The sequence below is a fragment of the Nannobrachium achirus genome, assembly GCF_963921795.1.
Source record: "Nannobrachium achirus genome assembly, chromosome: 2".
Lineage (NCBI taxonomy): Eukaryota > Metazoa > Chordata > Actinopteri > Myctophiformes > Myctophidae > Nannobrachium > Nannobrachium achirus.
Window position 1 is genome coordinate 36,339,667 of NC_137811.1, and position 18,804 is coordinate 36,358,470.

The 18,804-nt window shown below is 40.5% G+C and overlaps 2 protein-coding genes across 2 annotated transcripts; both read right to left on the reverse strand.

Moving 5' to 3' along the window:
* Window positions 1-7,940: 7,940 nt before the first annotated feature.
* On the reverse strand, window positions 7,941-13,948 carry rpz4 (rapunzel 4). The gene is made up of 3 exons (XM_080746503.1): window positions 13,878-13,948; window positions 10,393-10,454; window positions 7,941-10,070 (listed from the first exon to the last, which is right to left on the reverse strand). The coding sequence occupies exon 3, from the start codon at window positions 10,036-10,038 to the stop codon at window positions 8,860-8,862; it is 1,179 nt and encodes a 392-aa protein (XP_080602629.1). The 5' UTR covers window positions 10,039-10,070; window positions 10,393-10,454; window positions 13,878-13,948; the 3' UTR covers window positions 7,941-8,859.
* A 407-nt stretch (window positions 13,949-14,355) lies between these two features.
* On the reverse strand, window positions 14,356-17,703 carry rpz5 (rapunzel 5). The gene is made up of 2 exons (XM_080747941.1): window positions 17,654-17,703; window positions 14,356-15,997 (listed from the first exon to the last, which is right to left on the reverse strand). Exon 2 carries the CDS (start codon window positions 15,935-15,937, stop codon window positions 14,747-14,749), a length of 1,191 nt encoding a protein of 396 aa, XP_080604067.1. The 5' UTR covers window positions 15,938-15,997; window positions 17,654-17,703; the 3' UTR covers window positions 14,356-14,746.
* Between the last annotated feature and the right edge of the window lie 1,101 nt (window positions 17,704-18,804).

Here is an 18,804-nt window from a genome sequence, read left to right on the forward strand (position 1 = left end):
AATGGGAAACCTGTATCTCTTTCAACATTTATTTATCTAGAGAGGGTTGCCCAAGCTTGCATGGTCTTTCATTCTTTTTTTCTTCTTTTTAACACTGAGCTTTTGATTCCTACAAATTCACACCAGTGAACTCAAGGCTGTGTCCAGTATAGCCTTAGAAGATTGTTACACATTTCTCATGCTGATAGTCCTAGTTCTTTCCCACAGACTCACAGCAGTCTCGTTGGTCTGATCTGCTTATACATATGTTACCTACAGGCTATACAACCCTGTTTCCCAAGCATTGGGTCAGGAACCATTTGTGGGTCGCAGACACATTTTTATGGATCCCTTAACTTTTGTGTCCTACTTTTTTATTTTTATTTTTTGCTTGTAGATCTGCTGTTTTCACAAGTTTGTGTACCGGGCAAAGGTCTAATCTCTCTTTTGGGTCATGAGCTAAAAGGTTTGGGAACCACTGACCTACAGTATAGTTGCTCATGTACTGCCAGAGTGTCTGTGCAGAATGTTTACAATTCTGTTGTGTCTCTGTGTTAGTGATCTCTTGTAAATCATAACTGAGCGGGGAGGGGGAGATAGTGACCTGAATATAGTTTACCATGTCCTGGTTTTTGTTACTACAGTAAAAAAAGAATGAGGACACTGTTTACTCATTAGGCCTATTTGAACGGTAGAAAGTGACACCAGCGTATTGTGATAGAAACTAGAAAATTCCATTGTATAGAATTCCGTTGTGTGTAGTCTGATGGTAGTGCCAAATATGCTTGTCGGGTCTTGCCCAGAAACTGGTATGCAAAGAGGGACCAATGGAAGACAGCAGCAACATGAGTGGTGCAGAGGTGTTATCTGAGTGCAAGTCCAAAGAGCTTACCATTTTCAAGGTCTCACAAATTCAAGGTCTTTACAAAAAACATTTTAATCTCTGAAGGTTTTCTTCTTTCATTATTAAGTGCCAGCGGTTTTGAAATGTTTTGGGAAAAGGACAAAATTAATCCATACGGAAAAAACAAGGGAAACCAGGTGCTCACAGGAGGTAAAAGGAGAGTAAAAAAGATGGTGCTCACGGTTCAAATGGGATCAAGACATAAGAAAAAACTGAGGAGATCCAGGCACTCAAAGTTAAAAGAGAGGAACAAGCCTTTATTAAATTCAAAAGGCAACTGTCGATGTTTCGATCAACACTGCGGTCATCATCAGGGCAAGGAATGAAAAAAGAAACTCTTGATAGTTTTTGTCTTGTAAGTACAAGCAAAGACATAATTAAAATTCAAAAATAATTCTCATCTTTCGGCCAATCTATCTTCATCACCACCCGCCTACCAGCGTCTTGCAACACTGGCAGAACTTCCAAACATCAAACGGCATGGGAAGAATCTACTGTGAGCTAAATGACTTAATGGTTGTCCCTGAACATGTTTTTGATGTTTGGAGGCCAAAGGAGGAGCTTGGCAACCAATTAACTTTATTGAGTTTTCTTTGAGGCATCTCCAGTGATGCTTTGCCTCAATTCCTTCAAGCATCAATGGACGCTGTCATGTTCCTCCTGCTCAGAACCAAATATATTCTATTCCTACCAACTAATTTGTAATGGTTCCAGTGTCCAGGGCACATGATACATCTCAGAAAACCTTTCTGTGCTCAGCTCCTCCCAGCGTTGAGCGTCAGGCCCTTGTGATGCAGCCAGCAAATTGCTGGAGCCCACCATCTGATAAAGATTTGTGCCCACTTTTTTCTGGGACAAAATGAATGTTATTTCCATTGAGACTGAATTAAGGGTTACGGAGAGGTGGCGAGCTGGAGTACAATGTATCCCTGCATGGCGGCTGAAACGTTTCGTTGCCTCGTGATGTTTTTCTGCGTTCCTAAGGTCACCTGATGGGCCGAGTCTCAATGCAGGACTTTGTGACCAAATCATATCCATGGTAGAGTAATTCTAGTCTGATTAAAAGCATCTCTTCGCCTATTCACTAGTTTTATATAGTCGGCCAACATGGCTCCACCTGCAAGAAGCAGAGGGTGGCCTCAGAGGACCCATGAAGATGGAGGAGACACAATGATAAACTGAAATCCCAATGGAAAACCTCCTGCCTGTTGGTTTAATTAGCTGAAAATGACTTAGACTTCAGGGTTATAATGGTCGTATTTAGGAGAAGGACACCATGGAGGTGGTGGCAGAAAGATGGATAAAGACAACTGTAGTTGGACCGCATATTTCTACACCAAATCTCTTTGGCAAGAGAATAGGCTTGCTGGGGTTCAAGTGGTTAAACTTAGTCAATCAGATGCTGTGATGATGACTCTCTGGACCAGCATTGGTCTCAGTACATCCATCCCACATTTACGTACCAAGGAGTCATTCAAATGTTCCTTCGTGCCATTTGGCTGTGTTATGCCTCCTAGCACACATCTTCAGTTCGCTTTCAACGGCCCAGTTCCTATGCCCTATACCCTGGTCTACATCTGCCTGTTTGTACAATCAAATCTGCACTCTGTTCAGATGTCTGTACCAATCAATGAACAATTAAAACAAACTTAATTTATCACATTTTGTACATTAAAATGCAATACAATGCAAAAAGACTACGATTAATGATGTTGTGACGTTAATCATGACGTTAATGATTTCACTCTCGCAGATTCTACTGTTTCCCAGGCTGGGGTAACAAATGTGAAACCCCCTCATTGTCTAATCACTGTGTTCAGATTAGAGGATGACATTTAACAGGAATTCCCGTGGGTCCCATGGGTCCCGTGGGATTCCCGCAGGACAGGAGTCAGATTTGTATTAATGCCGTGATCGGGACATGACAGGAATGAAAATCACCAGGAGTGGGCAGGAGGGGGAATCATTCCAGACCAGTTCATCAAACCGCAGAAATAAACAGTGCTACTTTATTAGCCGTTTGGGAGGGGAAAAAGCGAGGTATTCGAACTGCGAACATTATAAAATTATACATTATAAATAATAAACGTGATATCAAATATATATGGATCAAAATGGAAAACATTTCTTTTTTTTTTCGGGAGCGGGAGGTTAATGGGAGTGATTTTGACCAGGAGCGTGATGGGACCAGGAAATAATCTACAGGAGTGGGACAGGACGGGATGAATTTTTGGAGCTGTGTGGAACACAAGCTCCCCATAGGCAGCAATGTGTGTCCTCACCAGAGTCTCACCAGAGTCTATCGTCAAGAATGAACAGGATCTGCGCATGCGCGGCTTTACCACACACACACACACACACACACACACACACACACACACACACACACACACACACACACACACACACACACACACACACACACACACACAATTATATATATAGAACACTTAGAATTCATAGATCTAAAACACATAGAATCAAAACATAGATCTGGAACTGCTCAAATTCACAGCTCCACTTCGAACAGAGGTTCGATTTTTTACTCTGGCCCGGGATTGGGATGGGACAGGATTTTTTATGCGGGAGTGGGACGTGACAGGAGTGAAAATCCACTCCCATTTCATCCTCTATTCAGATAACATTAGGCTAACATAGGCAATCCACTGAATCTGTCCGAACAGCTTTGTGCAGTGGAAAGCTATCAGACATAATCAATAAACATAAACTGCTGTATATAGTCAGCCTATAGCAAGCATGTCAATCTCTTGATCAGGAGATAATTTTACTTGTGAGGAAAACACGCCTCCGGTCTGATGATGTAAGACACTGGAGCACTTTAAATGCTTTGGCAAATTATTTAGTCTCTCATGAGATGTAAAGATAATGATTTTGGACCACTAAGCTATTGTTAATAAGAAAATAGTGCTTGTATGTGTGTGTGAGCGTGTGCGCGTGAGAGAGAAAGAGAGAGAGAGACAGCCCGCAGGCACGCACACACTCACGTTTATTAATATTTGCTTTTGTCATCTCTTATTCTGCACTAAGCCAGACACTATCTTTTAAAAACGTGCTCTAATGGTAGATTTGATTTCAAACAACTGGAACGTAAATTCAGTTTTCACCAAAAATCTCAAGTTGACATAGGCCTACAGTACCACAAGTTGCCAGAAGGTTATTAGATCAAAACCAGTGTGGAATTTGAATATGAGTTTGCCACTTTAGGGTTGCAGTATGTCTCCTCTAGGGCTGTCACGATATGACATTTTACATGACGATTAATTGTCACTCAAATAATTGGCGATTAACGATTTAATTGTGTTTTTGTCGTTGATAATTACATTTCTGTTTGGCTTATAGGCTTTGAAGTTGTACATGGTAGATATGACACATAACCTAAATATACAAAGAAATTACTGACATATTTGACAACTTTATACTTAAAAAATAACTTTGATAGTGGAAATAGCCGATCTACAAGTTCACAACGCGTCGCGATGCGACGCGTTGAGAGCTTGTAGATCTGCTATTTCCAGGTGTTCTCAGTGATGGAATGACTGAATGATTCCTCTCTAACTGCCCAAAATGACTATACGTGCTCACACTGTCACACACAGCTGTTGGTGCACTTGTTCAATGTTAGGATATATTGACCCACATGTGTTTACAGGCAAAGAAATCTACTAAAAATAGGCAGGACCACAACCACAAAATTACAGCGCATGGTGGGTGTTTCCAAACTAGCAAGCCATAGCATTCCTTTTCTCAGTTTCATCTGTAAGACAGCTTTGTAATCTTTCTTTTTCTTCTTCTTTAAAATGTAAGGTTCAAGCATTATGCTCAGTGTTACCTAAACTCTACTTGTTGAGGAGAACAGAGAACATTACTCATTTAGTTTCTCCATCAAGTATTCCTGAAAATCAAACTGTAGAGAAGGCTGGTATCTCCGGTTCACCACACTGGTTGTAAACTTTAAGAACTATATAGACTTTGCTCAGTTGCTTTGAAAATTATGAACAAACAGGTATACATAAGCAAGCAGGCTACATATAATAACATCCAATTGCTCCTGTGGGTCCACTCTAAACGTGGCCAATGACAGTCTGGCATCATCATGTCAAGCCCAGACACAGAGAGAGAGTTGCGTCACGCTTTGATCTCGCCACAGCGCTTTGCGGCGAGATGCTATTGGCTGTAGTTCCAAACATTGGAACTTGCTCTTTGAGATGGAATGAGAACTTACACATTGCATTCTTACAATGGGAGTCTATGCTAGTGTGACGTATACTCTGGGCCCTATTTTCATCCCTTATCCCTAAAATTCTTTGCCTCATTTTGAAAAACATTTTAAATAGTTATACAACATACAAACAATGTGTCAATGTAGATCAGCTATTTGAAGCATTTTAAATGTTTTTCAAAATAGTAAAAAAGGCAAAGAAGTTTATGGATAAGGGGTAAGGCATGGATGAACATATTGCTCTCTCTCTCCATGGATCTGGTAAAGTCTAAAGCCCAATTCATACTTCGCAGCATGACAGTGTTGCGCATTGTGAGCTGGCTCTATTTTGATTGTCTTATGTACCAGCTCTTATACCTTAACTTTAAGGCCTGTCCATACTGTCTCCGACCACCAAACTTTTCATCAGAGAGTTCCGACTTTCCGACGTGCAGCTTTCCGAACTCTAATTTGGGGGAATGCTTTTCAGAAGATGCAACTGATGTAATTTTGTAGTTGAACCGGACCTTTCCGACGGAAAGTTTGGTGGTCGGAGACAGTATGGACAGTCCTTAAAGTTAAGGCATAAGAGCTGGAACTTAAGACAATCAAAATAGAGCCAACATTTCGACACGCTACTAAAAGTATATATATATTTCCCGTAAAATAAGACAAATTTAACCTTCTGGGATTGTGGTCCCTCATCCAAAGGGTGAGGGCTGACAGATGACAATAACAGCAGCTAGAAGCAAACAGCAAACTCTCCTATCATCTCATCTAATCTGTAAGGTCTGAACTTCTGGTCCACCTCTTCCATTAATTATGATTGCCTGATTTAACTGCAGTGTAGATAAACTGGACTTGCTGTCACAGGCTCACAAATAAACTAATAGGCCTATTTATACATGAGGCCTAACCTTGATCCCAGAATTATCTCATCTTACGAGGAGAAGGCTGCATCTAGGATGGTTTCATCTAATCAGAAAATGAAAGTGTTATATGCAATAGATTTGCAATACATTTATTTCACATACAAAAACAAGCTCCTGTAGTGTCACCATAGGCTTACATCAACATAATGCCTAATGTTAGTCAACATTTAGCTCGCTGGAAAACATGGTGTGTATAGGACCGGCTAGTTTATATGGCTCAGCATGAAGTTCGGCAGTTCTGGACGACTACCAATCCAACTGACTTCGAGCCAGACACCGCACTCCCTTGGTTGAATTCAATCAATCGGGTGGTTCTCGAAATGCGTGAAGGACATGTATACACAAGATTCTGTTCAGAAGGATGCTGGTACTGGTACTGGTTCAAGCAGCAGGGCAGAAATGAGAGAAGTGGAGCAGAAATGGGAGGAACTCTGGGTTCAGTTTTAACTTCTTTAACATTGATCATGTGCAGGCTTTTACAATTGTTTTATTTTTTCAAGTAATTTTGAGGTACTTTTGCTTTACTTGAGTATTTCCCTTTTTTAATACAGACCTACTTCTACAGGATCTCAGAGGTAAATATTTTACTTTTAACTATTATTTTTTTTACTCTTCTACAATTATTTGAAAAGATCATTATGACAAAATATACATTAATCACTTGTTTGAAAACATTTATGAAATGGGTTATTCATAATGAGTACTTCTTTGGTACTGTGAGTATAGGCATTTTTATGCCAGTACTTTTCTACTAGGCCATTTGAGAAACAGAGTACCATATTATATTAGTATTATTAGTGAGGACCGATTAAACAAAGACAGGTTGAAAATGGGTGAAGTGGTCCTTTAAGTAATAAATCTGAATCTTTTTCAGACGGCAACAGAATGAAGACATGTAGGAGAGACAGGATGTGGCATATGTTCCATTCTGCTTTGCTCATAGAGGAAGTTGTTTATGGGCCCGTAATATAATTGGTTGGTTGAAAGTTAAAGCTCTATCATGTCATTTTGTTTAGTGAATAAATGTTTATTTTGCCAAATCTGTACAGTAGAATATGTTAATACAATATAATTTATACATTTGATCTCCAATGTTTTGACCTTAAGGTAAAGTTTCTCTGCCAAGCAAGCAAGCGGGCTCTATCAGTGGTAAAAAATAAAAACAAATCAGCACACAGGAGACTAGGGTTCAAATAGAACAGGAATGCTACATAGTGCAGGTTTAAGCAAGGGAAATCTATTTCGTACAAACCAAACCTATGCCCTTGGGTACCCCCTACAAGCACATACTCACTAAATAAAGTATGTCTGTATGACAAATTGCTATTGAACACAGATCAGTTCAGTGCTGTTGTTCTCTTGTTATACAATCTAGAGAAGTGTGGTTCCCAAACCCATATCAGAATATGTAGTATGTCATTTTATATTGGCAATTATTATAGATCATTAACCATTTAAGCCCTATTTTATACTATTAGATTTACAACCTCACAATGGGTCAGGATGCGACGTGTTGCGAGCTTGTAGATTAACTTTTTTCAATACACAGTAAAAAGTACATTTGCAAGTATCAAGAAATGGTAATACTCAGGTATGGTCAAATTACCTTGAAATTGTACTCAAGTACAGTACTTGAGTAAACGTACTTTGCCACTATGTATCTGTTATTAAGTACACACCTAAAATGGATGATATATTTAGAACAATATCACACCACTTCTGCTCATCATTTCTCTAAGATTAACTGGACTGGTTAGCTTTCACAAAAACACCACACAATGAAATTACATAAAACTGTGTTTATTTGTGAAGCGTGAGACATTCATTGGCATTCTGCTCATGGAATAACAGCAGATACATTCTGATCTATGTTCTGTAATGGGTCATGTTAAAATAATTCCCATTACATGTGAAAAGTAAAAACACAACATAAGCTTTCTATAAAATGCTATTAGATTGTTCCTAATATTTAATGGGGGTGGACCTTCAAATCACATTTTCAACATAGAATCAACTAGATAATTGCATTATCCATTGCTTTTTTTTTGTATCCCTTACTGTACACCTCCTTATAGCTTGGTCATACAAATGCACTTCAACAAATAAATCAATAAAGGCAGAAAAGCCACAAAAGAATAAGAAACCCCAACAAAATGATACAATCTTTTATCGAAGCATAACTGTGCATGGACTAAAATATTAATAGAAATACTTAAATTCCACTATTTATTGTATAACATCACAGGTAAAGATGTGACACCTGTTCTAGACATTCACTCAGTAAACATTCCTGCGATGCCATCATTAAGCCTGGACATGCCCTTGGAGTAGGTGGAGCAAATGTAATGGAATTGGCATTAGCTCACTTTAGAGTAGTGACGATAACTAAAGAAATAAAAGAAAGCCACACTGAATTAATTGTTAGTGGAAGTAAACAACTATACCTTTATATCAAATGCATTTACTATGTGAGACGTTAAAACTGTATAGCACTTACATAAAATAGTGGTAAACAAAATATTTATACGTATATACAGTATACTGTACATATTGTTCATTTTTTATTAAAGTGTTCCTTTGGTGTTTTCTACTGACGTGAGGCAGTTGAGGCACTATTTTGGTCCTGGTAAATTTTAGCCCTCCAAATTATTTTGAATGACGCATATTTCTAATAGCTTCTTGGGGTGAAACATTGAAGCATAAGGTTATATTATTTTTCTGCCATATGAGAGCAGTCAGTGCAGTGCAAAGGTCCTCTGGAAGCCTGTTAGTTTGGACGTATATAGCTTGTATATAGCTTGCTCCATTTTGAGCTCTTCATTACTTCAAGCGGAGTGAGCACAGATGTAGAAGTTCTTGAACTCCTCCCAGTAGTGCAGCTCATCCGTGAAGCTCCAAGAGCAGGCCAGGTCTTTGCAGGTCTTGACTGTGTGGACCACACAGGGACCAGGCAGCTCTGCAAACAACAGTTCTGCTACACTCACCACGGTAGCTTTCTTCTGACCCTGGATCAGACGCTGGATGTTGTTCCTGTCCACAGGCTCCGGCGAGGCACTGTAGGATACCATAATATTTAATTTCTCATCGCTTGAAGGCACCTGGAAACGACTTTTTCCTGTTCCACAGTGGAGATCCTTCTTGCTGGAAAAGAGCCCTGAAGGCGACCTGAATATGCGAACAGACCAACCCACCCAGTCATACTTCTTCTTAAGCTTCTCTATGATAGCATCAGCCAGCTCTTGGTTGGATAAGTCAGAATGGTCTCTAACCAAACGACGGGAATCCAGCTCGGCCTGTTTGGGAAAGTCAACAATGCAAACCTCAATGACAGCATTCATCTTGGTTTGCACGTCCGTCATCTTCTCGCGCCAGGCTTTAAGGAGCTCTTCCACCTCATCATCATACCCCATTAGAGCAGTGCGGCCCATCAGGGCAATGATACCAATACAGAAGAGATGCTTGAACCTGAAGCAGATGTCCTCCATTACTCGCCGACTTTTCTCCTCATAGTTGAGCGTGATCTCCAGGACAGATTCACCTCCAAAGTTATCTCCCGTCACTGCACTGTAGAGAACATGAAGGTTTTTGTCACCACCAGTCTTCTCAAAGTGATCCAGGAATTGCTTTTTCTTGGCTTCACGAAACTTGGGCTTGGCATTGAGGATGTCCATGTACTTCCGGAATTGGTTAGTGATATTCTCCTCCACGGAGAAGTACTGGGCATCCACAGCACTTTTCTTGATCTCATCGGAGACCCGCTGAATCTCCTCGGAAACAACGTCCAGGCGATCACGCACCTTCTGGAACTGCTCCTTCATGAACACCGCCTCTTTGCTCTCCACATTGTCCAAGCACAACCTTACAATCGGTGCAGCAACGGCAAAGACGGGGAAGAGGTCACCCACGATACTGGCTGCCAATTCAGCTCCTTGTTCAAAGACATCCATCACAGTCTCCACCATGCCCTTCTTCTCTGCTACAAATTTCTGTAGCTGGTCAGCCATCTTTGTTGACACGGCGAGAATCACAGGAGAATCTAATAACACAAACAAATCATGACATTAGAAGCAGCCGAGTATGTGTGGTTTTGAAGATATTACAAATCAGATTACATATGTAAACATTTAGATTAGTTTAGGGATGCTACAGTTAATCAATATATGAATATGATATAATTAGACTACTCAATTTTGTTGATTATAAATATATGATATATAAAGAATTAAACAAAAAACCAAATGCTTCTTGATTATTCGATTAATCAAAAAGGTTATCAATAAAATAATCACAAAGGAAATTATCGATAGTTCCAGGCATAATTTTGATTAAAGTAAGAAATGCTGTCTTGTTGTACTTACGGAGCTATTGAGGTACAGTTGGACTCTGGCCTGCTGTCTTGCCCTTCGGTTCACAGTGAATGCTGATAAGGAAAGACAGAGACAAACAGCAAAGTGAGTTTCAGTGTGCAGAACATACAAATCTTTCTGTAGCTGGACACACCCAGTGAGTAATGCATGAACAACACAAAGGGAATCCACCAGTGAGAGAAGACCAGTAAAGGGTGCATTTGCATTTGCCAGTGATCTAAAAGTATTTGCTGGTTTTACATCATCCATTTATGCAGAGTTCATGTCAGGATGCTTGTGTTACTGTAACCATGATGAAAATAACAAAACAAAAGGTAGCTACTAGGAAGCATACATTTTCTTTTTGTAAACAAGTTGCAACATTTTAGAATAAATGTCTTGGATCAGCATGCTGCTGTGCGGATCTTCATTGCATTTATGCATTTGACTTTCTCCAGTGCTAAGGTGGAGGCCTAACACAAATCATCATTTTGCCCTTCACTAAGTGAGAAAAACATTTGACAATTTGGAAACCATTATACAAAGGGAGGGAGTAACATTAAATCATAAAAAATAAAAAACGTCATCTATTTAAGCAATCATCGTGTTGCTCCTTCCTCTTCGTCTCCATGCGTTTCTTGTCATATTTGTTACATAATATAAAATGTGTGGGCATTGTTCATTTGTCTCTTTCCTTTGGAAAAGGTAATCTGTTAAATTAATTTGTATAAGTTAATGGATAAATCTTTAATTTCATTGTTTTCATCTCTGGTACATCATGTGAATCATTTATAGGAAGAGAAATGAATTTCCTGTCCAGTCTGATGCAAGTGCAACGAGAGGTAACGAATACCCTGACCTTTAACGGATCTAGCCTATGTTTACCAATCTCCCCTGCCCTTTAAATGATAGCGCGGTCCAGTCCAATCAAAGACGGAGCAGCAGGCGTGGGAAGTGATAGATTAACCGTAGGAGGTTAAACTTGCTGGGCAAGGGTGAGTTTTCTATTGCAACTCAGCAAGTAACCATGGCAACCAGACAGTGGAAACTATTTTGTCAGCTCTCTGGTATATGCTGAGGCTTGTCCCGAGGGGGGTTTCACAGTGCACAGATTGTAGTGACAGAGCATCCATTTCTCCACGTCATACATCACACACCTTAATAGTCGTCACTCAGAGAAATATAGGGCTGTCACGATTACGACATTTTACATGACGATTAATTGTCACTCAAATAATTGCGATTGACGTTTCAATTGTGTTTTTGTCGTTGACAATTACATTTCTGTTTGGCTTGTAGGCTTTGAAGTTGAACATGGCAGATATGACACATAACCTAAATATACGAAGAAATTACTGACATATTTGACAACTTTATACTCAAAGATGAATATTGATTGTGGAAATAGCGTTGATGCGTTGTGAGCTTGTAGATCATCTATTTCCACTATTTGTTCAATTGTTTGAAAATAAATGAGTTATTTTTCAACATGGAAACGATTACTGCCAAATAATTGCGATGAGACGATTATGTAATAATTGTGACAGGCCTATAGTATACATCACACCCCTTATAGTTGTCAGAGAAGGCTGTGCGAAGGCATTTACAAATCCACGAACATGTCTCCCTCTAATTGTGAATAGATTGTATCAACAACAACACAGCTTTACATTAACCTAGTATATACATGTTGGTGGAGCATTAGTGATATGATTAGGCCATGTTAAAAATGAGATATTTCTGGTTTGATGTGCTTTCTCTCTCCCCCTCTCTCTCAAGGTCCCAGGGGTGGTTTAACAGCATTCTGAGTGCTCGTGAAGCACCATCACACAGACATTACAGACAGTGGATAATTCCACTAGGAGTAAAGTGCTGTAAGATTTCACATTTTCAGAGACAATGGACTTGGACAGTATACAGAATCATGGATGAATGTCATGCCAGTCCACAAACAAGAACCATATGCACTTATACAGTGTGAATTTGGCTTTAATATTCAACAATACAGCATTGTGTGTTCACTGACAGTTGGCTATTCAGTTGGCTATTTGCAAATGTTTCATTTGCAAGGACCCCCTTAACTCTGAGAGAGTACAAATGGAACCACCAAATGGACCCGTTGGGCTACTGACCTGTTATGGTAATTAAGGGCTATCTCCCTGGGAGAATGTCCACCACAAGACAGCACCATTTGGTCCAGAATGTCAACTATCAATCATTTAGCTGGGACTCCCTGGAACCCCCACATAACATGGACCCCAGGCTCATTGAACCACTGACGAATATCAACTTCCATAAAAAAAAAATACATAGTAGGTATTTTACTTCAAATATATCTGCACACAAATAATAGAGTTGAAAGTTAACATGTTGACCCAAATTACATTCAGGGTTCATTGCCATGCTGGCTTGAGGTGGACATTTTTGGGGAGGGAAAAAATGTTTTGCCACGGACATGCAAAATGAGCAGAATATTACCAGAAACACACAAAGATATAGCCCTGAATGACCATAACAAGTCTGTAACTCAGAGTGTTCAAATGGAACCAAATGAACCCCACAGGTCCATTTTGTACACTCTCAGTTATTATCTCAGCAAATATAATCTTTGAGAACCATTAGTACTAGTAGACTCCTAATGTGTCATGTCATAGTAGGCTACTTCAGTGTCATATTGAGAAAACCTTGAGACTTGACATTCAGAAATTGGGTCGGTCAAAATAATAACATTATAAGGGTGAAGTAATTCTAAAATGTGCCACGGACAAGGACAAAGTCTTGCCATGGCACATTTGTCCATGTACGGACATATTGATGACCCCATTCTGTCATTTAGCAGAACGAAGGAAAAACATTATTCATGTCTCGACTTGTCTTGTGACAGACCGTCGCCCTGAGGAAGAGGAGGAGACAAGTGTCCGTCCGTCTGGCCAGTGAGAGATTGTCCAGACTCAGAGCTCAGATGAACGTAAAGATCAACGGTCTGTTAATGCGCCTCCCTAATGGAAGATATATCGATCGACTCGTGTACAAGGGCTCTAATTGTATCATTTGACCCGTGTTAAAACAGCGAGCTATAAACAAACATCGCATTAAGATGGCGTATTGTAACACGCGCACTCACGCACGCACCTTCGTCTTTAATAACTTGTGACACTTCCTGAATCCTGGATTGAAAACGGGAACGCTTTTCCTCGATACACCAACGCCCTTTACGAAAACAATGTTTGCAAAACCCCTACATTAACTTATGTCGTATAAAAATCAACTTATAAATGTCAACAACGAGCAGTCTACTCTGTACTATTTGATATTCAAAGAGAATAACAATCTTTATTGCAAATATAGGCTCGCTTGTGAAACGAACGAGCTCGACAGAACGGCCGGGGGTCATTACATATTTATCTTTGAAAAATAGGACAACATTTGACTAATTTGAGTACTATAATAGATGTGCTACAATTACAAACAAATATTCTGAACTGAAATGGACTCACCTTAGAAAGTTTGCGGAACAGCTAACTAAAGTGTTTCTGAAGTGTCTCGGGTTACAGAGGCACACCCAGAGACAGGGGGAGGGGAAGAAAAACAACAGAAAATGACAAAACTTGGGCGGTGGAAAAAGTTGATGCCCAGAGTCTAAACGAGAAGCCTCCACCCATTTGATAAATATATGTCTGTTAATATAACGACATTTATGGTGAACACATGATGTGTAATAATGCCCCTCAGGAATAAAACAGCCACAACATTTTGACAGGAAACCAAATGTAAAACGCCTATCACAGGAATAGAGGTTATTAGTCATTCTTATATGCCTATATTGCACCTGAAGCTGACTATTCTAACAATGTAATGAAGACCAGTGATAACAAAATCATGTATACATTTGGTTTATTACAAATAAAAGCAGAAAAAAAAGATCTGTAGATTATATGAGAAGATTGTCTGCAGTAGGTTGCCTGCTAGTAGGCTACTGCCCTAAATCATTTGCATGTAAGCAGTAAATGTTTGGAATGTAACTCATTTTATTGAATTATTTGTGAATAGAGTGGTTTTCCCTAACGCTGAACACTGACACGTGGGCTCTGAACAACTTGAACACAGATGCAAAAAGGTGAATTTGCTGTAAAAGAACAAAAAACTAAATAAAAAGCCTGCCTTTTATATCACTAGAGAAAAGAAATATACATATATATTATAATCATGTAAAAAAGAAAGACAGCAATTTACATTCCAGCCTCAACACAGAACAGATTACAAGCAATACTGCTGTATAACATTACAATTCAGGGGTAAACATTCATGAATTGTATTTGGTACTTTCCCCCATTAAAACAATCTGCATTGACTCTGAATTGTGAAACTACTCAGGGTGAATGCAGAGGTAGGCTCTTTTATGTTTCCCATAGTAGTAACAATCCTCATGGAAGTTGTTGGTCTCCACCACCTCCTTATAGTGGCTGACAGCGTGCACCAAACAGTTGGGGAAGCTGGTGCTCAAAGACAGGGCCACATCCATCATGTTCCCCTTCAGCTTTTGCCTCTCGATCTGCTCCTGAATCTGGCTCTTGTTGATAGGCTTTGGGTTGACGCTGAAAGAGATCACCACTTTGATGTTGTTCTTGGTCAACACGTCAAAGTAGTTAGCTCCTCCCCCGCTGCCGTGGTACTTCTTCCCCGCCAACCAGTTGAAGAAGAAAATGCGCTCCTTGTCATTGAAGACTCTGATGGACCAATTCACCCAGTCATATTTCTTAACGAGGGAATCCAGAAGGGATTTGTTGAAGTCAAGGTCAACACTGCCAGGTGTCTGCTGAAGCTGGTGCTCCATGTCCAGCTTGGCCTGATCTGCAAAGTTCTCAGTGCAGTCGTCCACTGCAGCTTTCATGCGCTTCTCCACATCCTCCATGCGCTCCTGCCACTTCTTTACAATATCATCCCCAACTACCCCCTGCTTTAGGGCAGCATGGCCCATGACTGCAATGATGCCAACCACAAAAAGCTTCTTGAGACTCGCACAGAAATCCTCAACTGCCCTCCTGCTCCTCTGCTCTGTTGCAACTACTGTCTCCAGCATGGGATCTACTGATCCTCCCATGGCTTCTCCAGTGACAGAATTGTACAGAGCATCTAAATTCATATCACGACCTGTGTTATCATATTGGATGAGGAACTTCTCCATCTTCTTCTCTTTAAATTTAGGCTTAGCTTTGATAAAGTCCTGGAACTTTTCATACTGGCTGAGCATCTGGGCCTCCTGATCAAAGTTCTGCCTGTTCATGGAGGTCCTCTGAAGCTCCAGCGCAATTTTATCAATCTCATCTTGGATACCCTCAAGCTTCTGGTTGACCTGGTCAAACTGTTCGGTCAGGTAGCGAGCCTCACTCCCATCCGGGTTGCTGAGGATTTCAGCTGAGGCCACAAAGACAGCCTCCAAGATAGGGTGAAGCTGGCCCACAGTGGCTGCCAGAACCTCAGAAGCTTGCCCCATGATCTCCACACCTTTCTCAATCTTGCCCCTGTTCTGTACGAGCCAATCTGCCACACTGGTCATCTTTAGATAGTATGTGTGAGACTTACTAATCCAAACTTTGGTCTGTCAACAGCCAGTTTCCTGAAAGGAGAAGAAACATAAAACCACTGTAAACCTCATTGTAGTGTGATTATATGTCTTACACTACAGCAACATTGCCACTTCGGTGCCTTTTCTTTTTTTAACGGAACCCAGGGACAAAGCAGGTTCAGTATCTAGAGAACATTCAATCTAAAGTAATATTTTCACAAGTGTTTCCTGACAAACAAAACCCCTCCATAAAAAAAACGGCCGTTCATGTCAGTACTTGCAGGCCCTCCAGTTTCATGCCGCACCCTGCGCGTCTCATAATGACAGGGACTGGATTAGACCTTTGGTGGCATTGTCACACATTACAAATCATATGAAAGTACACAGCGTACAGATAGGTACACAGAAAACCTAAATGGCAATTCAGAGCAAATATCAAACATGGTATGTGTACACAATGACATCAAAATTGCGCAACACTGCAGTACTGGCCTTTTGGGATGTAATTTACTGCTCCAACAATAGCCAAGACCCAAAGCAAACACAGATGTTCACAACATGGGAAATAAAAGGGCTTTACTTGGGTGACTATATCGTAGTTTTCAGTGTAAAATACACAAGAGAGATGAGCTCACATATAATTCCCTGGAGTCCATATCCAGTTCAGAAAAAGGCACACCCTACCCTAGTCTGAGAAAAGAAAACCCCCACAACTGCACTTGTTCTGGTAAGAAGAAAAAAAGTCAACTTTTTTGCAATAATGGATGTTATGATTGAAGCCCAAATAACCAACACAAAATATGAAACACAAAATGTATTTGTTATATCAATGGTGTGATTACAACAAATGATTTAGAAAAATACAGGTTTGAACGTCACAGGCTTTCCAGTAATTGCTGCAGTGTTGAGATCAATGGTGTCATTTTACAAGCTGTCCTAAGGACTATCACTGCACTAATTACATTTTGCCTTGCGTAGTCAGATAACATCACTGCTTACACGATTTCCCACGTTCCTATTTGAGCTAGCTGATCAAAAATGATGAGAAAGGCATAGCTCTAATGGAATTTGGAATGATACTATTCCTAATTTGAGCAATTGGCATTCTATTATAAAATACATTTAAAAACAATAAATAGTTATATTTATATAATATAAATATACTTACTGATCGATTTTCTTTGTGCTTGAAAATATTAAAAAGCAAGCAGTTTTAAAATTTTGAAGGTGAGTATCAGTTGATACGCCGCACCCAATAAGATAACTTCTGGCCTCTCCTTCAGTGCAATACGTTTCTTGGCTTTTCACATAAGTGATGCTTAAAACACCATTATGATCCGTTACTTTCCACTTAACTGGTGGCAGTACCAACCTATTGAGCTCTTATGGAGACCACATCCTCATGTCATGAAAACAACCCAGACCACATCCGTGGATGATAAGATCTCTAACATCTGCTCTACTTGAATTTAAGCAGTTTGACATTTTGAATCTTATTGTGCAAAAAGTCAAAATGAGATATGGATGTCTCTAGAAGTCATGTCATCAAAGGTCTTCAAGCTCCCATACTCTAGTTCTTAGCCAAGCTATGATTGCCATAGTGATAAAAAAAAATCTAACCAAACAAAATATACAAAATGCATTTGTTTTAATGTATAAAAGACAAATAATAATAATAATAGTAATTAATCAACATATCAAACTTACCTCACAAGTTCAAGAATGCTGTGGATACAGTCCAGTTATCCAGCTATAGCTGTATCATTTGAGTACTAGCCTGCATGGGATGTATATATAGACTCTCTCTCTCTCTCTCTCTCTCTCTCTCTCTCTCTCTCTCTCTCTCTCTCTCTCTCTCTCTCTCCCTCCCTCCCTCCCTCTCTCTCCCCCTCTCTCGTCACTCCCCTTTGGAACTCCTCCATCCCCTCCAAGCATTCCACGGGAACCCACTCGGAGAGAGAGAGAGATGGTGGGGGCCAGGCACAGACAGATAACATCCTGTAAACACTCCCCATGGTGCAGGGACACCACAACACTCTGGGAACATACTGGTTCTCTCTCTCTCTCTCTCTCTCTCTCTCTCTCTCTCTCTCTCTCTCTCTCTCTCTCTCTCTCTCTCCTCAGTCTATGTCTCTCTCTCTGTGGGTAAGAGAGAGGGGGGGGGGGGAGGAGAAGGAGTACAAAAAGAGAGAGCAGTCACACAGGGCCAGCTAAACGGCTCTGTGCCACATGCACAAAACCCTCCTTGTTGTGTCTCCACCAGTCCACCAAAGTTGCCATGGTTACCGCTCTTTTTGAGCAAGTGTTCTCAACAAAACTCATCTCCTGCGTTTTTCACCTGATAACTGCTGTTAACTGCTGTACGTTGTCTTCCGGGGATTGGCCAGATCAATAAACAAATCAAAAATGAAAATGACACATTTGAGATGGGTTGAACTATAATGTTTGGTCACTGGACCCAGTTCCACTAATGAGCGTTGACATTTCAGTCCAGCAGCAGTAAAATCACTCTGTCACAGTGCTGAGCAGCCCAGTGAAAGGACCTCTGTGTGTCCTGGGACCACACCAGTCTTCCCTTACCGCCTTTGTGCTTCAGAAAGTAGACCATGACCTCCCCCCCACACACACACACACACAGCCTAATGATGGAGATCTGATCAGCAGTTTAAAGGGACACGAACGTCCATGGCGCAGAAAGAGGAAGGGTTAGGAAGGGACATGATGAGTGGAACGTTAATGGTCAGCTGGTCAGAAGAGGGGTTTGGCGTGCCACGCGTAGTACCTCCCTGTCCCTGGGTCTCCCTGTGTCGTCCCGCTGTCAGATATCGCACCATGCTAACTCGTTGGTCATCAGAAAG